Source organism: Colletes gigas, unplaced genomic scaffold, assembly GCF_013123115.1.
Source record: "Colletes gigas isolate AHSC1104 unplaced genomic scaffold, ASM1312311v1 Colletes_gigas_Sc00031, whole genome shotgun sequence".
NCBI classification, from domain to species: Eukaryota; Metazoa; Arthropoda; class Insecta; order Hymenoptera; family Colletidae; genus Colletes; species Colletes gigas.
The window spans coordinates 540,382-567,562 of NW_025106660.1; the positions used below are offsets into that span (position 1 = coordinate 540,382).

The window sequence follows — 27,181 nt, forward strand, 5'->3', positions numbered from 1 at the left end:
AGCCGGGAAAAGTTGAATCCGAAAGAAAAAGCGTAGGAACGTTTGACAGATGTCGTCTCGCCGCAAGATGTCCGCGCTTTTGACGGAAACCACCGTGCGCCGACCCTCCGTGGTGCACCGAGCCCGCGCGCCAGAAACAATAACAAACAGCGCGCGTAATGCCCTCCGTGAACGTTTTCCAAGACAAAAAAAAAACATATTCTCCACCGTTATCGATCAAATAACGAACCTCCAAGTGCACCACGAGAGTCCTCGACGGGTAGTAAAAAACATTCACGAGAAAGGAGCAGTCTAATGGCGATCGAATGGCGGTCTGGGTGTGTCCTGACGATGACAATCCTGCGAAATGATTCTCTCGGCTCCCATGGAACGGATCTTGATAATTTCCTGGGTAAACAGAATCCTTTGTCGTCGACGGGGACGCTGGTCTATCCTTTTGTGATCGCAGATCGTCGATCATCTCTTTATCCGTGCTGGGATTAATGTTCCTGCAGCCGTTGGATTCCTTCGAGTTTCTGAATCGCGCGTGGACATGTGCTAAGTTGAGGACATAGGCAGCCATCGTCATGTGATTTGTTAGTCCTTTGCGGTCCTATGTCAAGACCGACTCGACATTGTACAGCGAAGAGCAAAATTTATAATAATACTTTTCTAGAAAATGATAATTTACAGTTACACTCGTATTCGTACACTTTGCGAACGTTTGATATAAATTGAAGTAAAAAACATCTTTCTTGTTAATACTTGCCATCTATTTTTATCAAATATTGTTTATTACAATGGACAACTTTTATTCATAAAGAAGTTTTCATGTTTCATTTGCTCAGAAAACACAAATAGAATATAACTAGTCATAAACATTATCGTTCGTTCGTATTTGTGCAGTCACTTTCTAAAGGATAATATATACCTTTGGGATTTTTTCCTGTATCAAAAAACAGGCAACAATTATCCTTTTATTAAAAAATAAACCACCAATCTATTATAATTACTTAGTGAAATAGAAAGAAAATGGAAAAAATGTTAAAGAAATAATCAATATATAATAGCTAACAGAAACCAGTAGGGTGCACCATAAAACATTACAATAGAGTTTTAAAATAATTAAAATAATCAGAACCTAAAGTTAGTGCTCCAAAAATTGGATCTGAGATAGAACATGAAAACATGAGGAGAGAATTAGCAACGAAATAAGGGTTGCCAGCAAGAAACCCTTTATTAGGAAAGCAAACCGACGAAAAGGTTTGCAATTTTCAAACGAATATACTAACTGGAGGTATGGAACTTGAAAACGAGTAACTTTTGTCGACGAATTTGTTCGATCTAGGATGCCCAAATCGACGTCATCCATTTCCATCTACCCTTCCTGAGCACGTTCGCTCGTTTGTTCGTGCCTTTCTTCCCGACACGTCATTTTCTTCATTTTCAACCGGCGTTTCTGAATCCCCGACACGTTCCCGGCGCAGAGGGGTAACTGAATGTTTACTGTGAGTCATCGTCTATTCGCGGTCCTCCTTTCTCCGGCGGCGATAAAAATTCACGATATAAATAGATAAGGGTAATTAATCGCGTTAGCGCTGCGCCGGCTTGGCGGAATTTTGCCTTCGATTTCTAAGAAAATCGTCTGCCGGCGAACCAGAGTTCTCGTGTCTAGTTCGATTTGAAATTAACAAAACAATAGAACAAATCGATACATGGAAAACAAAAGTTATTGAACACCCTTATTCCTAGATATCGAGAAGGCCTGGCATGGAGGAATATTAAAAGTCATAAACAAACACCTCCTAAATACACTACTTAAACTCATAAAATTCTGTTCGACATTCATATTCTGACATAAGATTTATTTATTCCGAAGTGTCACAAGGAAGTGTATAAAACCCACACTTACACCTTAAATATATTAAATAAATAAAATAAAACCTAATTGTGACAGTGCAACAGTCAAACGAAGCGATCAGTAGTCTAAAGAAGCACATACATTTGCTAGAAAAATGGTTGACAGCAAGAAAAATGAAAGTAAACCATGATGAGTGCAACCACATAACGTTCACCCTTTGCAAAGGGAAGACTCAAAACGCAAAAATATGAATTGCATTTCGATGGACAACGACTTGACTTTTGTTACGCTATATTAGGTACTTTCACGTTGCTTTTAATCAGAATCGAGCGACTCTGACGTGCGAAACTCTCCGATTGTATGGAAAAAGAATGATCGTTCTACGAGGAGAGGAATGGTATTAAGGGATTGATACCGTTCGCGTTTCTCAGGAAAAAACGCGTATCTTTCCCACGATGTTAATCCGTCCGAGGTTTCCCGGTTCGTTTGCGAGGAAATTTCGCGTTCAATTAGCCAAGTTTCACGCTGCTCGAGACGCCCACTCGAAGGGGTCGAGGGAGGAGAGAAACGAGCAAGGAAACACGTGTCGCTGTTCCATGAATGCTCCCTCTGTCTTCTCGTATCCGTTACTCGCGGCTTCTTTCCCTTCTTCGCGGCTTCTTCCTTTTCTGATATACCCTACAACGACGCCCACGGATCGCGTCTACGGACAAAGTGCGACAGAGAAAAAATGGAGAGCAAGATCAAAGGACGGACGGGGCGAGGCAGTCGAGAAGATTCGAGACCGGGTTCCGGGAGTGCGATAATTACGTTCGTCTACCGATACCAAGGGAACAGAAAGCATCTGTGAGAAAAGCATCATCGGGGGGAATGTTGTGTCGCGAGATGCTCGAGCTATTCAGAAATATTCCGGGCGCGACTAAACGAAAGGTTATTAAAAGTCTGGCGTCTGAGGCTTTCAGGAATAAGTACACCGCGTTTTAGATATGTCCTGGTATTCGTGGTAACTGATACAGATTGATTGTACGTGGGTCGATCAATAAGTAACCCATCCATGGCGACTTCCGTTCTAGAAGAGCTATATAGTTGCCACTTAGCAGCTACGTACAGTACCGGTCATAAGTTACCGGACACTTTGCTCGTCCATCTTGGAAAATTAGAATCGAGGTACGGATAGAAGTTTCTGAAGCGGCCTTGTTAATTTCCTTGGTCAGATTAGTCGTTTTACGTCATTATTTTACTGGAAATATGTAAAATTGTACGAAGAAGCAAATTTTTAAGATAAACGCTTAACGTTTCAAAAGTTTAACTACTTTTGAAAGATTATGGAAAGAAGAAAAATGTTATTTCTATAATAAAGTACTGTTTTCAATCAAAAACAAAACATAAATTATTTAGTTTAGATACTAATTACTTGATTTTTATAATAAAAATGTTTAGATTTTCATTATTTGTTAATTTAGAAATTCATGTAAATAGAAAAAGAATTTATGTATACAGAATAAAATTTCACAGATACGTATTAGACATATACATTTGCTCATAGTTTAAAATATACTAAATAAAATTTAAACCACACAAAAACTAATATATACAGCTAAAAAAAAAATTTATAAAGAATCAAAAATCAAAATTATTTAAAAAATCCTCCAAATTTGCTTAGTAATGAAAGTATTAAAATCAAAGAATTCGTTAGAAATATTGTTGAAAAATTCGTTGAAAATATTGTTAGAAGATTGGCAAGATATTAATGACAAAATATTTCCCAAATCATTTTCCAATGAGGCTGATATACTCATAAAACAGTAATTAAAAAATGTTTAGTTTCATTTTGTAATTTACATCGTTTGACAGTGTCAATTCGTTTTTATTCCACATTTATTAAACGTTTGGTGATTTATAAACGATAGTCTTTTACGCAGAATATTTGTTTTAACGTTCATACGTTAAGCACTGCAACCTCGTTTTCTCTGTCGATTGTTAGTCTCGATTGTTCCTTTTACAATAGCCTTTGTCATTAGTCGCGCAATCCTTGGACGATTGTCACAGAATTTTCCAATTGAAAAACATTTTACGCTACGATCGATGGAAAAACAAATAAGAACTAAGAAAAGTCGAAGTAGCATCACGGCCAGATAACTATACAACAATAATCCTTTTGGTGCCATTTTAAAGATCGAACCCTCTATTTTCACTAAATTGATTTTTCTCGAAGATTCTTCTCAAAATTGTTCAAATTCAAGCGAATTCCAAATTGATACGAATGTATTCAATATAAGACAACACAAATGTATGTTTACGTAGGAGTACACGAGTTTTGCATAAGTTTGGTGTAAAAGACAAGTTGGGAAGATGGACAAGAACGCAAGAACAAAATAAAAAACGTGCAAGTGATCAGTGAAAGAGCTTGTGCTTAAAAGAAACCGTGCGTTCGGACGATTTCCGTTTCCCAGCCGATGATTTATTCCCAAACACGGATTTGCTTCGACCGTGAGGTTCGTGGGTCGGGTGACCCGTGAAATTCATAGAAAACAGGAAGAACACTCCATCGAGAAGCGCAGAAAAGTCGGTTAGGGACGAAGAAACGATTCTTCCAGGTGATCGGTTTCTTCTAAAGAAGTACATAGTCTCCCCTCGAATAAAATGTTTCATTTTGACTTTCTCTTGCAAACGTAGGGGAGACCGAGGATGGAAGTAACAAATTTTAGTGTCCATTTTTTTCTGACTTAATGGTCCTCCGTTGTGCATAACATGCGAAATGGGAAGCTTTTATGCAACAAGAGAAATCAGTACTTTATCATCGTAGTAAACTAACTTAGCTCAATAGATGCCTCATGCTCGATAATGTCTAATATCCAACAAGGATTGTCTTTAGAAATATAATAACCTACCTTTTTAAACAAAATTGATCTGCAAATAATATTTTATCGAAATATGAAAAGAAGTATTTGTTTGAAACATTTTTTTTTACAGTAAATACTTTACAAATTATTTGATATCGTCACGTTACGAGACGTTGTACCGTTTAGGGAGCAACATGGTTAAACGAAACAAATTACTATGAAAAGACGTATTTGAAAAGCTTTGATGTCTATTCTTAGCATCGTCTGTTTAGATATTTGTTACAACCCCGTTACTTTCAGCGCCATTCTCCCCTACGCGCATCCTGGTTCATTGTGCAGGGATTCTGAAAAGTCAGAACCTACCGTTAGGATTGGATTCGTGGTCGGGAAGTCGAGTCGTGGTGCCTGTCATTGAATCGATGCGTTTACAGGGACGAATAGGACGGAAGCAAGCCTAATAACCTGGTAAAAAAAAACACACAGGCATTCGTCAGGGGTGTTACATGTGTGTATAGGGTTCGTGAATCGTTGGGCCAAAGGAACTGGATTTCCAGCGCGAACCGCGGCGGCAAACACGGAACACGCAAAAACACGCTCCCTCGTAAGTGTTTGTAACGGGTTTGCCGTGTAATTACTACTAACGAACCGTTTGTTTCGCCCGACGAGACACTGTGACTCACAGGTGTGCCTTGAATCTTGCGGTGCCTGGCGTCAAACCACCGAGAACCACACACAGCAGTGCTTCCCAACCTTTTCCACATCTCGACACACTTAAACAGTGGTTTACAAATTTTTTGGCAGACAATTTTACTATTTTCTTCGATCTTCGCGCGAGCAGAACGCTTTAATCACGGGGCACCATTGTGCAAGACCCCGGTTGAAAAGGGTACTCCATTTCTTCGAGATAAAAATAAGTAACATTTCTCGTGGCTTGTCTCTTTTAAAGAAATTACGAAATATGTTAAGCTTTGGTTTTATTTGTACATTTATTCATATTTGAAGAAAGATTAGAAATAACAAGGATAAATAAATTAGTGTGGATGTGCAGAGTAAGGTATTACAGCAAGTGATTAGTAATGCCAGCCATTGTTCTTGAATGGGCATTTTCTTTTATTGTGAACTGGCTTTTACCCATAGCTTTGTAAAAATCCGTTAATTAATTCTAATTTAGTCTTCTAATAAATTTATAATCTTTATTCAGTATTCGTGAATAAAATTTGCATAATTTAAGTGGTCATCCAAGTACTACGAAGAGTACTGAAATAAAAGTTTTAAATAGTGGTAAATAGGGACCGCGATCGTACGAATTCTATTCGTTGTCTTTATTTCCCCCGTCGACCGGTGAAGTGGTCAACACGCGTTATGAAACTCCCTGTACGAAGGGAGCAACTGCATTTTTATTGCATTTGTCAGTCGCTTAGTGTATGTATACTCGAACTAGGTAGACAGGCACTGTCACGCTAACGCCGTGCACCAGAAAGTCGTGGCAGTGTGCAATAACGGTGGCCGTTTTTCCATCGGGGTTTCTTGTTTTATCTTTCGTCGACAGGCTCGACTCGCATGACGACTGCCAATGCGTACGGTTCCCACCTCCGCTTCCTGGTAACTCGCGGAGCTTCCGGTCTCGTGACAGCCCGTCCTGGTCCACCGCTCGTTCCGTCCCAACGTTATGGGTTTGTCACTTTCACGTCGCATTTCACCTCCACGGGACGCAGCACAGATTTCCTTCCTCGTGTACGAACTACCGGTTCGCGTTCGACTCGAATCTAGTCGGAGAAACTTCCTAATTCGATGGCTCCTAACAGAGTTGGGCAAATTTTCACCTCCTCAGAGGTGGCCAAACATCCTGTACCATTTAGCTTACGTATATTTAATTCTATCATATTTTGGATGCAGAAAATTTCTTTTTTTTAAGAGCTGTGAACGTAAGGTTCGTTCTTTTCATAGAATCGTCACCGAACTCCGAATTTTGGTCCTGGTCAGGACAAAGGATTTCGTATCGATGCACACGGGAGAGAAAAAAGGTTGGGGAGGCACGGACGTCCCGGGACGAAAGGCTGCATGGAAAATGGACGGTGTTCCCGTTGATGATTCTCGCGAATAAATAATTCATGGTGCACGCAAGGACACGACCGCGAGGGCAAAAACGGTTGACGTGGGTCCTGTATGACCAGGATGACGCGCCGAGCCTGACAGAAGGCAGACGGGCGTAAAGGAACGAGGTTAAAAATGATGGTCTGTTAAACAGGATTTTCGATGTTGACCGAGGTAACGGAAAAGTGGAAACGTGCCTCCTTTTTCCCAACCTTCGTCCTTCAAACGTGATTTTCGTGGGATCGATTCGGGCTTTTTCAATGCGCTAACGCACCCTTGAAAGTTTCCAAAGGATATGATCGATAGTGTCTTCCTTTTTATAAAACGACGTTAAACAATGTGCTGAATTTGAAAATAGTGGAGAATCCTCGTTTATACGATTAGAAGATTCGACTAATGAAATATGTATATTAAACGGAAACATTTGATATACAGGAGGGTTCCATTTATATGCACCCCACTACTTGTATTTATGAAGAATAACAAAAAAAGTGAAAGGAGTGTTTACATTTAAAAAATTGTCGAAATAAGCGGTTAACAAGGATAAATAAATTAGTGTGAATGTGTGGTGTAAACTGTTAGAGCAAGTGGCTAGTAATGCTAACCATTGTCCTACAAGAGTACTAAATTTATATTTTACAGCCTTTATCGTTTTTCTTTTTAAAATATAGTGGACGGTTTATATTATGTACATAGTCCAAATGGTGTTCAGTTTTAAATAGAAATGGAAGTCTTGAAAAATGGCCACCAGTGGTTGAATGCTCTGTAGAGTCAGCCCGTTGCGTGTCAACGAGAATGGGTTAACGGTAACAAGCGCAGCCTAGGAAAAACGGAAAGAGTCACCCGGTATACGTGACAGCCGTGCGTTATCCTAGGATCTTAGGAAATAAACGGTTTCCTGAGTGAAACGTGCTACCGTGGTGTAAGCTGGCCAACGAGAGGCAGATAAAACATGCAACGACGAGCGTTAAGCTTCTTCCACGCAGAACCGACCGATGCCTGGAGTCTTCTGTTGCTTTCATAAATATTCATGCACTTCCGTAATAAAAATTCGTGAATGGAAAAAGGGATTGTCCATGAACGGGCGTCTCGAAGGAACAACACTTGGTTACATTCACCTCTCCCTTCGCGTCCTTGATATAATACTGAAATTACTCGAAACTGGCTCAGCATCTTGTAAATTGTTATCATCGAACGTTTTTATTAATTACACAGGGACTGTATACACAAATTTTGCACTCAATATTCAACTTCTTCTAAATCAAATTCATCCTTTTGTTTTGGAGTACGTGATCTTGTTGGTCATGTAGGTACATACTCCATTTTTTCTACCATCATATTTTCCAACGATTCGTCAAAGAACTTTTTTCAAAAATCAAATTATATGTATAAACATTCGCTAGAAGTGATTAACAACACACTTGCCATTGTTGCTGCCAACAAATTGTCAATTATTATATGGACAAATATATGAAATTAGCAATCAGTTGCACAGTTTTCATACTATACTCGTACACAATTATAAATTTCATGTACATTTTTGTATTGCATACAGTAAAATTTATAGTATCTTAACAATAAACTTACATTCAATTTTAATTTTACGTTATACAATTTTGGTTGTGACTATATAAAATAAGCATTGTAAAATAAAATTTACAAGAAGGCAATGAGGTTGAGTCGATGATTCTAAACTTAGTCTCAAAATTATGAGACACACTGTAATGGTAGAAATGGTTCGTGCACCTCTGTATGGAGAAATCTTGCGTGGTAAATTTGTATTATCTAACCCCAGTGCGTATCGACTGACATCGAAAAGTGATTTCGCGAGTATGTAGGCCTCCATGTTTCAGAAATAAGGTCACATACTCTCGTCGAGTGTTGCTGGTTTATACTGTCGACGAAGGACTTTCGGATCGGGCAGGATGCGGGTCTAGAGAGGATCATTTTATTTATGGTACGTTCACGCGAATGACTTGCGTACAACGTCTCGGGCTTAATGGACCGTGAGAGAGTCGATGGTGCCTCCCATTCGAGGGAATCGTCGACTTCGAACACGTTTCCTGGCATCGAGATCGTCGGCTGAATGGGTGTGCACAGTTTCCCGGTGGACGGACTCCCGAAAACGAGTCTCCTCGACCAGAAAACACGATTCACACCCCGTCTTACGCCCCAAACAGATGTTTCGTTGGAAACTGGAAGAACCGAGCGCGCAGAAGCGCGGTGGAGTTGTTCCTTTGTGCCGGTGAAATTAACGCAACGTCTGGACGCCCGAAAACATTGTTGCTTACGCTTGTTTCACCGGTCGTGACGATGATTCACGCGTTTCGTAATCCTCTTCGTGGAAAATCTCACGATGCGCCATTTGTAATAGTCTCTGGTAACTGACCCTGAAACTGGCGTGATTCACCGTTGCAAAAATGCTGCCAGCCAAGTGGTTCGGAACTGACAGTCGAAAGAGATTAGAAAACTCGTTCCAGAGACGAACGTTCCACGGACGCTTTCGTTTTTCATTTTCACGCGGGTGAAACGCGCCGTTTTTCACCGCGACCACGCCGCACTGTGACGGATCTGGCCGAACAAAAGCTAACTTGACGACCGTTACAGAATTCCTATGTTTTTATTGCGAGTTATTAAATCGGAGAACTGTGGAGAACACACCCATAAACGCGTTTCATGAACCTTCTTATTGGATCGGTTTTACAAGCTGACGAACTTTTAACTTTCCCATTATATAGAATGTTGTGTTTTAGAGTCTATTCGTAAGACATCTTTCTCTTTAAATGTCGCATATTTTTTCTTGAAGCGTGCATTTTTTAAATCTGTACAAAAACATTCATTAATGTTGCTCTAAATGTGCGATTTCGATTCACTATGCATGCTTGTGGTGGTAATTATTCCACTCTGTCTCTACAATTAGTCCCTTGGTTGTTCTGAGTAGGAAATTTGGACCTTTTCGGCCAATAATAAACGACGAAAGAAATAAAATTTGTCAAACAAATGAAATGCCATTTTCCTACAGCGACGATTAGCTGGACGATAGGGACGATCGAACTCATCGAAATTCGCGACACTTTCGCGATAAGGACACGACAGGACACGATAAAACAAAAAACAAAAAACCCACGGGTTTCTCGACGCACGCGAAACACCGTAATCCCGATAGTTCTTCCAGGCTGTCACGTATGTCACGATCGACTTGTTAGGTTCGCGTGTCACCGCGTGCTGCATATTTTGCGCGGGTAATTTATGCAAGCGCCGCGTGCCGATTTCCAGGCCCCGGATCGACGAACCGAGGAGAACGAGTGCTATGAATTTATGTTGCTGATTTTTAAATCGCACTTTCTCGGTGCTACCAACAAGCCTCAACGTCGAAGAGTTCTGATCACAGCTTCTTCTCTGGTTCTAGAGATTCTATAAATCGTAAATTGGAAAGGTTCCAAAAATAAGAGTTAATAGCTGTTACACAAAACTTTCGACCAAAAACCTGACCTGATAATCTAAAAAACTATTATCTTCACGAGGAGGTGTCCAAGTACTTGAAAATATAAGACGAATCAAGCTTTCAAGTCTTTCACAACCACTTGTTTCGTACTTCTAAATGCTTTCAACCCTAAATTAACATTCGACGAAACTACAGCGAGGCACAAATATTCAATACAAATCTCCTACAATAATATCTTAAAGTTTTATCGCGATTAATGATAACGGTATTTTCATGCAACTTTGGAATTTTGAAAAGTAACATTGTTAAATAAGTAACTACGGTAATAAATAGAATTCTTTCTTAACAATTTATCTATGTATATGATTTTATATAGTGTCTTACAATATGATCGCGTGAAGTGTAACAGGAAACATAACGAGAAAGCAAACGCGGCTGTCGCCGGTTCCTGATAGCACTGTTAACAGCTATGACAGGCAGGGTAAATGGGGAATACAGAGTTATCTGAATGGTGCACGTCGGTTAAGCAATTGTGTCCATGTGCCCTAGTCTGTGTCCCGACACTGAAAAAGCTGTGCCATTGAACGTGTGCCTCCGCGGCTCTATATTTAGCGAGGTCGATCGATGCGAATATGGAAATGATCCGTGGCTATTCGTGGACCATCAGCTGGTTTCCGTGGAAACCAGTCGGGGGCGTGTGTCGTAGGTCGCTACGTGACGAGCACGCAACCCATGGAGTCCATCTGTGCGTACAAACATGCCGGAGGAATGCAGGTGAAAGACCCCAAGGCAGCCCCTCTACGCCAATTTACTGGACGTGCGTTATCGGACCTTGGAATCCCAGGAATTCCGGTCGATCGTGTCCTTCCGATAGTAAGCTCCAACTGCTAACGTCCTTCGTGGCTTCGACTTTGATAACGAATTCCTCGAGTGCGGTAATGGACATGTTTGGCGACGACTCGCGATGACACAACGCGGCTGACTCGTGCTTGATAGTCGAGATAAGAGAGTTTCGCCGTGAACAAGATTTCGAGGGTTCGTAACAAACGTTCAACACCTATACACAGACCTGGTCAACAACGGCAAACGCATCACGATTGCCTGGGTCCCCATCCCATCAGGGAATCAAGGGCAACGACGAAGCTGACATTGCAGCCAAAGAAGCAACACTGCTCCCATCAGATGGAACCCCAAGACAAATCCCATATCAAGACCATGATCTTGCAATAAATCATGCCTCAAAAGAAGAATGGAACACACTATGGAACTTGTCCAAAAAAAACAAAAACGCACGAAATAACAAGATTTTTGTCAACCATCACCCACCAATAACGTGAAGAAAAACAGTTGTTCAAAATGTTAATTTCTGCAACATATTCAAAAATCATCGAAATCGATGAGATCCCCCCTTTTCTAAATAATTACCAATCATTCTGTTATATTTGTATTGTAGTACGTTTCTCTTACTTCTATTGGAATTTTTGATTATTATTGGAAGTTTATTATCAACAACTAAAATGATTGCAGTCAGCACTGATAGAAAACCGGTCTAATTTGCTTAACAGAAAACGTGTTTTTGTCCATCAAGATAATGCTCGACCACATGTAGCAAATTAAACGGTTGAAAAGATTGATGAATTTGGTTAGGAAAGAATGATTCATGCTCGTTAATCCCTACACACGACTGCATAAGATTATTACTTACTCCAGTAATTTGCAAAACGATTTCGCTGGAAAGGAGCTCAGAAATGTTGAAACGGTCACCTTGTGTATGATCGATCCTTTCAAACAAAGAAATATTTTCAAAAACTTGGTAATAATTTTTATTATTTTCTTCGTTTCGGGGAAATTTGAACAGCTATAATTAAAGTTAAACTAAAGTTCAAGTTGCCTTAAATTAACAGCTTGAAAGATACTGCGGTACTAAATGTAAATCACACTAAAAAACGCAAATATTTTCAAAAAACGTATGTATTATTTTTTACAACAAATTGGAAAATTCAGTAAAGGCGATGGTGTTAAAATAGACCATAGTTCTTTTTATTTTTATTCGCTACTGGATAGTGTGGAACGCCGTGAAATTGGAAGACTCCATGAAAGCCACACCCCCTCTTTCCAGAGTGGAGTAGAAATACTGACATCTATTTCTACTTTAGGACCGGGCTAAAATAGTCACGAATGCCCGTCGTGGACGACACGTGGGCGTATTTAGGTGCCCTTTTCAGTGGTAATTGATCGAGAGAATAGAGACGGGCTAAAGGGAGACTGCAAGCTGTCCGTGATGTCGAGACCATCTTCCACTCCTACGCGGTACGGTGGAATGACGTCAATCTCTTGACTAACCGGGCTTACGGCTTATCTGTTCCCGTTCAGATCGAACGTAGAAACTTATTATGAAATTCGTCGTGGGGTTAGGAGCTGCTCAAAGCCGTTGCCAAGGGAACAGAAGCTGCAAGACCACGGGTCAAAAGCAAATGTCACACGACCGTACGATGTAAAGTTGCTTAAACGACGACGTCGTTGCGGATAAATTATGCACAATGTCGACGGGGTACTTTTAATTAGATACGATTGAGGCTAAAGGTCATTGCGCATATCCTCAATTACTACGGGTCCGATCAATAATTCGTATCAACGAATCGCTAGGTCTGATTGATCCTCGTTAGACCCCTAATTTTGCGTTTGTTTCAGGCGAGCTGTACGTGGAGGACCTAGGAGAGAGGCGGATCGTTTCCATCAGAATGGGTTGGCTGTGGGTTGAGGGTACTCCGATGAGGTTGCCACTGAGGGCGTTGAACCTGCGTCAGGCAGCACCCAGCCTCTGTCAACCTCATGCATTGGCGCTTGGTTTCATGCTGAGCAACTCGCAGGACCACACTCTTGCCACATTTTGGGTAATTGGATCATTCTGACACGATTATTCCTTACACAGAATGAAATATGCCCGACTTCGGCGCATACAGCCTACTTTCTACGACGATACACAATTGGAGACAGTTACGGAAAAGTCGCGGTTTGTTAGAAGTGCAATCTGTTAATCTTTTAACTGGGGAACTAGTCAACAGCGAATTCTCTACGCGTCCCGACAGATGTATCGTAACTAGTTAACGCATCATGCCCGCAGTAAACACGGAAACACTATTTGTATTCCACGCGGTTATTGAACAGTAAGGATTTACGTAAAAAGAAGAAAAGACTGTCTCTTCATTTTCATTCGTCGTTTGCAATTGGATTATTAGATTAATAGATGGTTCTGTAAATAAAAAAGATAGAGAAAAATTTTAATGAGAGATTCTAGAGGCCAAATTAGGACGAAAATCAAGAATACCAATTTGTTGATTGAGGTTTCGTAACTGGACAAATGATATTGGTATTAATATTTCAAAATTTTAGCAATTGCATGTCCTCCACACATAACTCAATAGCTAGGAAATGCGGACATTTCTTCAAATAACTGTAACTTTGTTGAAGAACATGCTTTTTTAATGAAGCTTCGGTCATTTTGAAAGGAAGTAATCATACTTTCCGATGCTACCAACAATAAATTGCTGACATTATCTTCTGTAAGCTACAGGTCGTTCCAAACGTTAAAAAATCAGCCAACCAAAATAAAATTGGAACAAGGAACAAAAGATAGAAGATTTAGGGCCTAGTATTCTTTCTGTTGCAATCCATAATTTTCGATTCGATTAATTAATTTAACTTAATAAATAAGATATCTTTTTAGAATTAATAAATTGTGGTCTTTAAATGCCAGCCGCCGGTTTTTCACAAAGCATTACGTTTCACGTTTCACTGGCCTGACCCTCAAGTTGGAAGGGATAGAAATGTTCAATTTACGAATCACCTGTGGTGCTCATTTTAAGAATCATTACTGTAGAACGACATTAGAGACGCAGGTGGTCATAGTTGGAAACGAGGAGCGAGTCGAAAAGTTAGGATAGGCGAGACGGAATAATTCGCAGCAGCACGCAATGTAATTGCATGTAAATGGCTTTTATCTGCGGCACGATCCGTTCCCTTGCCTGTAAACACTTTCTCGCGCTGATCGGCCTCTAAGAGCTCCCGTTTTGCTTGACGCTGCAACTTCTAATTACGGTCTAGTAGCGTCGCCATTCGATTTCTATCTCGTTATACAATCCCCGGCCATAATCTCAGCCGGTCGGCTCTTGATTCCTAGGCTTCACCAAAAATTTCGATTCGACTGACATTCTCCTTGCTTTGCATAACGAGTCTCGATCGGTGCTCTCGTTGAGAACGTATATCCGTTGACCGTGTTCCATCGAACGTGCAGCCCCGATCGTTCCTCCCCCTTCCGAATTCGTGGAACGAGGACGTCCTGTCGAGAAGTTTGACGCACGGACGGAAGAGCGATCGATAACGTCGCGAGAATTTCGCCAAGGACGACGGATAAGATAAAGATAAAGCCAGAAGGACGCCCGCGGTGACGTAACTCGTATCCGTCCGAGGTACGGAAGGTAATAAGGTCAGTAGGCAAGGTCAAAATCCGCTGCCGCAGTCTCGGCGATAAACCGACGCGTGGGAGATCTGTGCGCCATTCTCCCATGACCCGCCATTGTCAAGGAGTCTCACCATCCTTCTCTCCTGGCGGACGAGTTCCTTCGCCCCGTTGGCTTAGTCACTCAAAGGACGTCCGTGCAATCATCTCGTAACATCTTGATTGAGCGGAGACCGGAGTTGCTTTGGTCGGGACTCGTTCGCGGGGGAGGAAAACTCTCGAGGACGAAAACGTCGTTTCTGAAATTGGTATCCACTTCGACGTGGCGGCTTGTTAAGCAATAAGACCATTTTTATGCGAGACAATAGCGAACGGAGACGTCGCTCGGTGGTTCGAAAGCACACTATTCCGGATAACGATTCCAAACCATCGACATGAAAGCATCAATTTTAATAAAAATTGATACCCCAATGTTTTCTAGGTTGCTGTTTGTGAATCGAAGGTGAAAATTAATGACGAAATTTGGACCCAATATAGAGAATACATTTAATGCATTTAATAAATAACATAGAGAATACATTTACAATTTTAATGAAAATTGATACCCCAATGTTTTCGAGGTTGGTAATTACGAATCGGTGGAAACGAAATTTGGATCCAATATAGAGAATACATTTAATACATTTATAATTATTAACAGCACTGTAGAAGGGTTTTTCTTTGTTTAGGCTGACACGGAACCAATCTACTGGTCGTGGGTCAGAGCAATCGCGGCAGAACTGGTCAGGCAGACGCCGTTCCGAGCCCAGCGTTGCTTGAACTTCCTAGAGATCCTAACCATCTGCCCGAGAGGACCCGTTCCGCTCCCCGACAGCCCCACAGAGTCCAGAAGACGTTCTCGGAGCGAGTTGCGTTGCTGGCCGGGCGATTCCCCGACGGAGAAGGACACCAGGAGCTCGACGACGATACTGGAGGAGTCCAGGAGAAGGGCCAGAAGCGAGTTACGTGGCTGGTCGAGTAGTAACTCGAGCGACGAGGACCTTCTCGGAGAGTTTCGCAGCATACCGACGATAATAACGAAAGAACCGCCGGTGACCAGAGTTTGGGGTTGCAGCGAGAGCAGCGAGGGTAGCGACGACAGCCTCCCTTGGGGCGGCGTGTGTCGTTCGAGCGTGGATTCCGTGGACTCGACGGTGTCTATTCCCGAGCCAGAGACCAGAGAACAAAGAATCCAGAGGTACAAAGAGGCAAGGAGGCGGGAGAACGAGGCCAGAAGCAGGAGAGTATTGGAGGAGGACGCGAGGAAACGGAAAGCAAGGGCCGAAGAGAACAATAACGAAGTCGTGAAGACGTACGGTTCCAGCAGATCGAGGAGCAGGGTCTATTCTGGAAACGACAACGACGACTTTTGTCTGGCGCCGATGAAGAAGGAGCTAGACGGTGCTCGCGACACCTCCAGATTGAGGAACGAGAAGGACGTTATCAGCAGACTACCGCCGGTGAAGCCGAGCGAGTGCTCCACGGTGAGATTCGAGGACGACCATCGCAACGAGGACGATAAGAGGAACAACAACAGCCCCAAGAGCGGTAACACGAGTCCCGGGATACTGAGAACGGATATCAGCGAAAGGAGAAGCAGAGCCAGGGAGAGAAGGAGCACAAGGGAGAAGGGGCAATTGTTACAAACGCAACAGATCACGAGCACCACCGTCGAGACGCTTCAAGAAAGAATGGAACGCCTGGCTCAATTATCGTCCAGGATCCCGATACCCCGTCAACTGACGCAAACCACCGCCAAGCCAGTCGAGAATTGTAACTCGACCTCTCTGCCGAGGTCCTCGACTTCTCTGTTGGTCTTGACTAACCCCCCGCGCGAGGAGGACGTGGCCAGGCTCTTGGAACGATGTCAGAGGGTGGATCACTACGTGCCAGTCAGAGAGAAACTAACGTTGTTCGAGTCACTTTCGAGATTAGGCGGTCGACTGGCCAGGAGCACGGAGGATCTGGGTCGCACGTCGTCGAAACCGAGTCCCAGAGGGAAACAACGCGCCAGATCTCTCCACGATCTGAACAGAGGAGCCAGAGCCGTACCCGTCAGAGAGATGTGCCGATTCTTCGAGGGCGACATCGAGCAAGATCCCAATCAGAAGTCCCCCTCTCTCGTCAAGACGAGATTCAGCGATCCTTTAACGCCCACCAGGAGCCCGTGGAAGGATCCCGCGAGCTCCAAATGCAACGAAGCGCCGTGCATCAGATCGTCGACGAGAAAGAAACATTACTTCAAGTAACGCGACGCGTCGGAAAACGTACTTCGGGTTTCTGTTTCGCGTGAGAAATCGCCGCGCGTTCGAAAGCTGGGCTTTCCGAGTCTCACGGCGGGCTCCGACGCTACGGAGTGTTGCGAAAAACTAGCGGAATACCGAGTAAACTAGGCTTTCGAAGTTGTTTGGGATGTGCTAAAGTTTCCATTGTTTTTACAGGAGGTTTAAAGAAAAAACACGTGCAATTGGAGTCGAGTCTTCTTTGATGACGTTGACAACACCTCTTGGTGGTCATCGATCGTCAATTTCCACGCTTGAATCTCGTTATACGCTTGCTAACGATGTTAAATCTGCAAGTATCGTTGATATTCGTGGCAACTTTTTATGGATAAAAAACACTTTAACAAACGAAAAGATAAATTTCGTTTGAACGGATTCGAAAATAACAGAGTTACGTTGGATATTGACCTTATAAGAATAGACAATTTAATCCTCTTCGTTAAGTGTTTAGGAGGTGAAGGATAAATATCTCTCATTGAGAAGAATCGAGATTTATCAGAGATAGTTACAGTACTTGATTATTATTACTCTAGCATATTTCGTATAGACAATTTTTGTTAATACTTGAATTTTTATTAATATTATATAAAATAATAATTCTTTATTTAACGGGTCGATCCCCCTTTGTATGCACGTAAAAAGAAAAAGATAGATAAAAAGTAACATAGAGTAAAAGAGAGCGGACGTGAAACGAATTCGAAGGTCGCGGGCATTATTCTTAGCTAATAATATAGATCAAGGATATAGTCGTATATTGAAATATTACGAAGCATTCGGACACGTTTAAAAATAACTTATTTCGAATGCGCTAAACCAGCGGAAAAATGACTTACGGAATCGCCTATACTCGAGCGATGGAAACTTTTGCACACCCCTAATATATTATAAGCTGGCTCGAAACACGGTTAATGTTTGTCAGTGATCTAGACTCGAACCAGCTCCTCTGTTGGCCGCAATGAATCGTCACACTCGTGTCGGGAGAAAGTCGCTGCCCGGAGCAGCATTTTTTGCTCTTCAGGATTCAAACTGTGCTCGATTCCCAGCGCGAGTGAAGTTTCGATCGACTGTTAAATATTCGTCGCGACTCGATCTACGCGGAAGGAAAACGGTGAAAAATTTAAAGAACGTCTCGCGCCAATTTCTAATCCGCGATCGTGTAAATTTCTGTTATTTATTGCGTTCGTGCCGTTTTCGTAGATAACACAAAACTCGACGAGACGCTCGAACGCTATCCGATGTCACGAATCGACGGTGTATCGGATCGAGAAATGAAGAGAGAGAGGTAGGATCGAAGAAACCGGTAATTTCCATTCACTCGAGCGATCGCTGGGACGCTCAACACCTGACGAATGCAACTCGAAGACGATCTGCGCGTCTCGATCTTTCTATCTTCGGTCCCTCGGTCGCGTTTCTGCTCTCTGCCTAATTGATAATATCCAAAGAATCGTTGCTTTTTAAATGGAGATTGCGTAGCTAAGTGGTGCAAGAGAAACGAAAATTTCACGTCTCTAAAAAGAGATTGTTTCCTAGTTAAGTTATAAGTGGTTGAATTTTCCGGGCATTTTTAGAGTTCCAAGTTTAAGTCTTCTTTCAGAGCAACGATAACGAATCAAAAATCTTTCATATGACAGAACCAGGAAGATTAAGGCGGAGAACAGGATATTCACATTTGTAAATTCAATTTTTATTTATACTACTATTAATGAGTTAAAAGTATCTAAGAAATGAATGAGATTCTATTGTGTTCACTTTCTACATTAACTGTTATACATGAACGTTCTTATAATTTCCGTCAAAAAAATACTCCACAAATTGGTTCTTCCATCAGCTGTGTAGTATAATACAATTGCCAAAGTATTCAGTTGAAAACAAGTGAAAGCAAAATACAATAAAATTACTATTTCATCTAAAATGTATAAAATATGTGCCATTAACAATATGCAAATGGCGGTAGTTGGGTTTTACAGACTCGAATCTTAATACTTTGACGGCCGCTGTCACGTATACGTGATTTTACTACTTCGTTCACATTCATAATTCCTTATTTATTTTATTTGTTTAAAAGTAATTGATAGTTCATCTAGTTAAATTCAAACAAGTTGACTGAAAATTTCAATTCCTATAAATCATAATTCAAGAATAGTTCACAATGAAAGTTTCTGTGATCAAAGAAATACATGACAAGCTCTGCGATTTATCAAACTATGTGGAGGCAATATTCAAATATTTATAAAATGTTGAATTTAAAAATTTCAGATCATAAAATAATTTCAGCGCCATTTTGTGTTAAGAACATTAACATCGTAAAAAATAGGGAAGAACGAATGAAAATAACTGTCACCTGACCGTCGTTGGATCGTTAATTTGCCATCACTGGTCTAGAAAGGTTAAGAATCGTTGCAAAATCTCGGAATCGATCAAAGAATTGCACCATTTTGCTGCGAAGGGATCTTCGATCGTTAGTTTCGTATATAAATTGATCGATGGTACTTCGTTGTGCGCGTAAAAAGAAGTAAATCCCGTTCGATTTGCTCCTCGTTGCGCGATCGACAGCCGCCATTGTAAATAATTAGTAAAAATGGAGGCGGGTGAAAACGTGGCTGGCTGTCGAAGTTCGAACATCCCGTTTCGATGACTGACGCGTTAAATAATGTCGACTTCCGGTTACCTCTTATCCGGACGATAATTTCCATTTTTGTTTCTCTCCCGTACTCTCTCTCTCTCTCTCTCTCTCGTTGAATCCACGTTTTCTGTTCGAGCTTTCAATTGGGTCGCGCGAACGGTCCTTCAACCGTACAATGCGTCTCGTAACTTCTTGGTCCATGCAAATTAATTACAGTGAAGCTAATTGAAACAGGAGAAGGGAAAGACAACGAACGACGGTCGAGTCGACGGTGTCACGTTTTGTAAGCGGCAAGAAGAAGCAAACTGAGACGACGATGTAATTTACCGAAGTATCGCGTGTCGCGTACACGGAACCCCTCGGAAGCCAAACTGATCAATTCCACGGAGTACGTATAAAAAAAAAACCGATATTACAAACGTAGTTTCAAGACGTTGCTCCGTTAAAATGAATTCGCAAAGAGGAGAGAAAAAAGTAAAATAAAACTGATAAAACTAATAAAATTTAATAACCTAAAATTCGTCAAACTTGATAAAAGCTAATTACAGGTACATATAAATGAAAAATTGAATTTAAAAATCGATAAACTTGCTTCGTCACCCTGGAGTGATCAATTCTCTCTGCAGCTAAAGCACGTTTAATTTCTTTGATTTTCTTTTTTCATGTTTTTTCCAGACTTTGTCCTTTCTCTTTAAAAAATGTTTCCTTCGTATGTATATTCTAGGCATCTTTAGAGAAATAATATGGGGAATAGTCTCATGACATTTCACAATACTTGACAATGGGGTAACTTCCTCGATTTATCTAGACTATCTTATCTCGTGAGTTTACGTTAACTACGCTGTAAATAAAAGATCATGATCAACAGAAAACATGCAAATTCTTACGATAGTTCCTGTGCAACAAAAGGCGTAATTTACACTAGGCAACATTATATTCTGTCCTTTCCTCTAGGTGACATGAAAATCATGAATATCACTATTAACAAGAGACATACATTTAGCAATCTAGCTGCTAGCTATTAGGAAATCAGTGTTACTGCCTACCTATAATTAATTTTCCTACTTTCGCCTCTTCTTTGTGAATTTATTTTACGTTAACGAGCAAAATGATTACGTCGCATTAAATTGTTTCTTAAATTTAAGTTAAAATTCAGTTTGATTCAAGGGATTAATGGTTGTTGTTTGTCGTGGCCTATCGATCGTCGATAGCCTCGAAACGTTGAGTCGTTACCGAGAAAAAAAATTAATGCTAATTAACAAAGTGCCAAAAATGTTACGTTTCTTGCGAAGAAAAAAGGATGAAAGTGTATAGAAAAAAATTAATTAACGAGTAGATTTGTACATATAACTTTTCTTGTTTTAGGGTAAATCGATTGAAATTGAAAAATATATATTTCTGTTTCGTGGTTCGTGTCTCGGTTGTTTGAGATCGCGGAACGATTATTTATTGTACATGTGTAATACGCGTTGTTAATAGTCACGTTTATGTTGGTTCTGTAAGAATCGGTCGATTTCTTGATCGTGAATCGAATGTATAATATAGCGTTCCTTTTCAAATCGCGTACGATGACGATTTTTTTTTTTTTTTTTTGTACAGCGAACTAAATTAATTTAGATAAAAATCGCCTTCGCCGATCAAAGATTTTCGCCTTTTATTTTCGTATTTTCGAAGGTATATATACGCATATGTATAGAGATATATAAAAATTGTGTACGATTGTGTGACAATGTACGAAATGCGATTCAGTGTGCTTTGCGTATAAAACTGTAATCCGACGAAAGTATAATGGAAACAAATATGTATAACGATCGCTAACAGAATGTGTTATTTAAACGACGGCGTAACGACCGAGACTTGTCGATTATCTCCGCTCGAATCGTTGCTCGGATCGACGCGTTTTCACGATGAAATTCGCGAGACACGGGATCGCAAAATTTCTAATCGTTCGACTAATTAATCTCAAGAGAAAACTTTCCCATCGATAACGACCGATTTCTGTTTATTTATTTATACTGAAACATGCAACGATGCAACGGAGTTCGAGAGGACAGTCATCGATCGAAATATCAGGGAGGTCCCAGAAAATATTGCGCAGTTTACTTTGCTACCTGGTTACTGTTAAATCATTCTATCGTTGGAAAACTCTTTTCGAACTAATTAGTTCGAGATGCAACAAAGATCAAAGCTTGGGAACTTTCGTGCCATTATTGGAAACGAAGCTGTAATTGTATATCAAAGACTATAATTCGGCTAGTGTATGGTTAAAAATTTCTTGCCTTTTTCGAGTAAGAAAATTCTTTTTAAAAGAAAGAATGATTGAATGTCTGTAGTTTCTTGCGTGAAAAATAATGGCGTTGCAGGGGGCCCAAAGATCGTCGTGTTAGAAATTATTCGTAGTTGTGGTCCGTGGCGGAGATCGAAGGGGAGGATCTTACGAAAAATCGCGTAAAAATTTTACGATAGTTCTATACTTTCTAACGAACAAAAGAATAGCTTTAATTTGTTTCATCAACGAAGGGGGGCTTGAGCTCTTGTAAGCCCTCCCTTGTATCCGCCACTGGGTTACGATTATCCTTAGCCCTTACGTAGTCGCGCAAGGAGGCAGAAAACTAGATCGACTCTTTTTTAATAAAGTTACAAAAATATTGCATACATTACTTACAGGACGAAGATAACGAAAAACTACTTGTAATGGTACTTGTAATGGGCCATTACAGACCATGGCGCGCCTACTTAAGAGTTAATATAGTAGTTTACGTGATAAATAGTTAAATTAATAAAGTGAAGTTATAAAAGCAGTATTTTCTGGACCACCCTAATGACAAAGACGAGTAAAATTCTAATCTAGTTAAAAGTGTCGAGTATAAAAATTTAAAGGTAAGATCGAATAAAATTTTGCCCGTCTTTGATAGTTGACAAAAGCGTGTCCCTGGCCGACAAGGTTCGATCGCGACGTCGATGCAAGCCGACGACCGTGCACACAGGATGAGTGGAAGAACAACCCCTTGCAGTTCGGATCGTCTTATCTACGGGGCTCCTTGGGCCACACAGACGCATGGAAGAGGTTGACGTACGGTCGTCTGTAAAAATGTGGTAATTCCGAGCGGTCGGACGGGCGAACGTGAGAAGTCATCCGAGCGCAGAGGGTTGCAGTAGCTGGTGAAAAAATGGAAAAATCTCGAGAGGCAGACGTTGTTCTGCGAAAACCCTGTAAAACCGGTCGATCGCCAAAGAGGTCCTCTAGTCCCTCGTCGGAGGAATCCGTAAAGCTACTCCCTGGCCCCGCGTAACGCGACCCCTACCTAATCCCTGCAATACGTGCGATCTGCCTCGGCTGGAAATTCGTACGGGTAACCAGCGGAGCTTTCCACGTCCGTGACCATGCGTAATTATAACAGATCACGAGATATTTGTATTTACGTTTGTTGTAATAAAAAGGAACGAATAATGGCCGTTACATAAAAGTGATTGTCGTTAGAAAGTCGTGTGCCTGGGAGGCCTTGGGCACTTCTCGCACTCGCTGTTTTATACACGAGCCCCATTTCCCCCCTCTGACCACCCTTTCAGCTGTTCACGCTCCTTTATTACTTCGAACGAACGCCCACGCGTGATTTTCCTTCTATATTTCTCTTCCTCTCTCTCTCTCTCTTTGTGACCGACTCGCGTGTACGAGGCACGCGTTCGCGCCGCTAATTAGCGCGCGTTTTCGTAAGATCGCGAACGAAGATTGCGCCCCGACCGCCGCGATGAACTTTAGAAAAGGAGAGGCTTGCGCAACGATGCAGCGCCGTGAAATTATTGTATCGGGAGTGCGCCTCTTTTTCGTCCGTGTTCGCGCGAAAGTGGACCGATTCGATCCCTTTTCTCCAACCAGACCGGACGTTACGAAGTTGGATAAAAATTCGCCGTCAAATAGCTATAGACCATCCCCCAAAGTTGACAAAAAGTAGGAAGAAACTTCAGTTTTGCATGTACAGTAATGTCTACTTATACAGGGTGTTTGGCTACCTCTGTTTTCCATTTTGAATTTTCATTTTACTCGAATTTATTTCCTCGCTTGGTCCACTTTGTCTTAGTTTAATTTATGCTTCTGAAATAATTTTTAGATTATACTGTACCTATACACTGAAACTGACTGTGAATTTTAAATCTCGCTATAGACAGTATTCGCTTTCCTTAATTTTAGTATACAAAGTGTACCCTGTTTTTCTCGTTAATTTCTGAGACCCATTCTTTTTCATCACTCACTTTACGCGAAATTTAAATTAAAAATATATTACCTTGATTCCGTGGATAAGCACATTCTACGCCTCGCAACGAACGCGTTAAGTTTGTGCGTGAACCGTTAAATACAGTCGTACGACCCTAAGGACCGCGCTATTGTTTCTTTCTCACCCTCCTTGAAAGCATTTAACTTTAACGAGTTGTACTTTACAATACCTTCTTAAATACCAGTCGGCTTTCTGTGCATAAAGTAAGCACTCCGCGTAATGATGTTTCCTATGTCATTTTTATATGCACCAGACTCCAGACCACAGAACTTCTGATACAGTCCATAATTTTTTAACAAGGAACTGCATACACCATATACTGAATACCGCGATAAAGCATACGTTGAACCAAATACATTTTTGCTTTCAAGTCAAAAATAATGTAAACGAATCTTTAGTTTAGTTTAGAAATTAAAAAACTTTTCAATTAGTTTAAAAAAAATTATTTTCGGTTGCGGGGGTCAATTACAATCATTTTTGATGAATAGACATACCCCCGAATTCCCGCGCATTTTCGAGAAAAAAATTCAGTACGAGCAGAACTTTAAACTTCAAATAAATTGATATTCTTGATTTTCATCCTATTTTGGCCTCTAGAATCCCCCATTACAATTTTCCCAGTCTTATTTTAGTCAGTTTAGTTTAGTCTTATTTTACTTGTAGAACGCACTGCTGAAGAACGTATATAACATTGATATAACATTGTAATTTTCGATAAACGCATCCTTTGCTCTTTCCGTGTTTCTACCATGGACTGTATCGATTCAATTTCCCTTGCACTTTATTTAACCTTGCTTACGGCAAAAAGGTCGAGTCCTCGATGTCCAAGCATCGGCTCACTTTCCAAACATTAATTTTATTCAACGTCGATGCGTGAAATCGAATTGTCACGGTAATAATCCACGCAGTCGGATCTTATAGGTTGGGAACATTAACCAACAATAAAATCGCGTGAATTTGCGGCCACGAAGGACGGCGGTTTTTCACAGACTTTTTCGACCGTCCTTTGATCGGAATTTGTGTTTATGTGATGGACCTTGGTGCCGTTGGACGCTCCAGCTTCGCGCTCGTTTATTTGGATCAACCGTGGACTCGTTCTTGCGTTTACAGGACCGCCCACTTAACGTTCCCGTGTAATTTTCATTCCACGTACGCGCGCGCGTGTGCGTGGAAAGCAGTGGATTCTAGGTAGAATCGACGAGGAGGCCGCGGTAATTTATTTGCCGACTTTAATGAAGTCAAACGCATCGATAAATTATACAGCATCATTAGCCGGAGCCACGGGTTGAATGGGATTCTGCGAAAAGTGCAGGACGAGTTACTAGTATGTGACACTCTCTAGCAATCCTGACCATCAAACTACAGCAGAGAATTGGCTCTTTAGGCCAATTCGTCCGATTGTTAAGGTAATCTACTCTTGCCAAGAGAAATTTCCTTCTTACGAAAGTACGGTTTAAATCAAGAGTACTTTTTTTAAAGGAAAGTCTGTGACACTCTCTAGCAATCCAAAACTTCGAACTACGTAGGAAGCAAACAGCAGAGAATCGGCTCTTTAGGCTGATTGTTAAGGTAATCTACTCTTGTCAAGAGAAATTGCCTTCTTACGAAAGTACGGTTTAAATCAAGAGTACTTTTTAAAAGAAAATCTGTGACACTCTCTAGCAATCCTAGCCTTTAAATTATTGCTTTAAACGATTGCTAGGGTAATCGTTGTGGCGTCGCCTCCTATGCTCGCCACTAGAGGGACCGGGCTCTCACAAGCGCTCAACCGACTCCTTAGTTGCTATATTTCTCAAACAACTTCCCAATATCCCAGTCATCTAAGACAGGGCCTGCTAGAAAGCCTTACTGATGATGAATAATCAACTCTTTGTCAGGAAAAACACAACTACCTTCTTACGAAACTACATTTTAAATCAAAAGTAGTTTTTGAAAGAAAAATAAGAACACTAAATTTTTAGTACTTCTAAATATATTGTGAAGCAGTATCATTATTCTTATTTAAGAATCGTCCAGCGCCAATTAACTGTACACTGCACCGCGCAGTTACGGTGAATTGTATTTACGATCTTTGTATCCCATGCGTTAGTATTACAGCGAGATTAAATTATCTACAGCGATAAAATTTTAATTTTACGAGACGATTTTATCAAACTTGGTGCAATATTTTATTCAATTTCTGAATCTATTTTAACGCAATATACGCGGGAGACTGTAATCGCAGTTTTATACGTGCCAATCCTTGTCAGCGGGAGACTATAATCTCAATTACACAGACTTATGGCGGACGGCGGGAAACCGTAATCAAAGTCACGTGTACTTTTTTACGCGAAACGGCACGCTTGCTGCAATCTTGTAGTAAAGATATGTACTATTATTCTTGTTAAAATTTTTGACAATTCAGTGACGCTTTTTAACGTCAAAGTGAACTTCAGTTTCAGTTTTATTCACCTTTCCTTTAATTATCCATGATAAACTGTACTCTCTTCAATACATACCGTGTATGCAATCAATTAAATCTAAAGAAACGTAAATATAAAATATTTATTCACACGGTTGGTAGATACTGGGCTTAATTAAGACACATTAGTCACCCCACAGCCACGTGATAGAAATCTGACGCATTTTGCACCTATTCAGACACTCATTTCCGCTTCGACTTTCGAAAGACTTACGCAAATATTAATTAGAAAAAATATCGTTCCCATTCAATTTCATATTGACGATTTGTGATTTCGATGTTACAGTTTGTATACCTATATTTACTCTTAAAAATAGAACTAGCCTAAATACAAGGATGTTAAAAAACACCTTCTGATCGAAATAGATATGCATAAAATCGCGATAAAAATAATGTTAATATTGATGTTTACAACAGTATACAAATACAGCTAGGAAGTCTTCATACATATGTTTTCGTTGTAATACTATAATTAATCTATTGACGGAACCTATGCTTAGCCTAAATATATAAAAAAATAAAATTAACATTGTTTTGTCAAAACAGAACCTGACCATGAACGTGGACCATCAGAAATGTTTCTTCAATTTAGCCTCGCTACTCTTATGGCTAATCCTGAGTAAGAGTTTAGGACTCTGAAGATGATAAAGTAATATTGAAACTGGGTAACGAACCAGACAAGTCACGAGTAACGAGGATTAACGCGTTCAGCATGAATGACAGAAGTATCACAAACGGTCGGTCGAGACTGGTATTTACAATAATTTACGTTACCCGCGTCGTATTGCCAGCAACACTCGCCGCGTATGCATATAGGCCAC

The 27,181-nt window shown here is 40.8% G+C and overlaps 1 protein-coding gene across 3 annotated transcripts in view; it reads left to right on the top strand.

Annotated features, from left to right (window-relative positions):
• LOC122401969 overlaps window positions 1-23,076 on the top strand; it is a 62,798-nt gene extending 39,722 nt beyond the window's left edge. The window contains exons 2-4 of one of the 3 annotated variants that reach the window (XR_006259486.1): window positions 12,914-13,116; window positions 15,410-20,013; window positions 22,541-23,076. Coding sequence is in view for 1 of the 3 variants with exons in the window: in XM_043404441.1 (XP_043260376.1) it covers window positions 12,914-13,116; window positions 15,410-16,969 (1,763 nt within the window). In the remaining 2 variants the exon portion in view is untranslated. Of the gene's footprint in view, window positions 1-12,913; window positions 13,117-15,409 lie in introns of all 3 variants that reach the window. The other 2 variants (XR_006259487.1, XM_043404441.1) reach the window with 2 other exon arrangements.
• The last annotated feature ends 4,105 nt before the right edge of the window (window positions 23,077-27,181 follow it).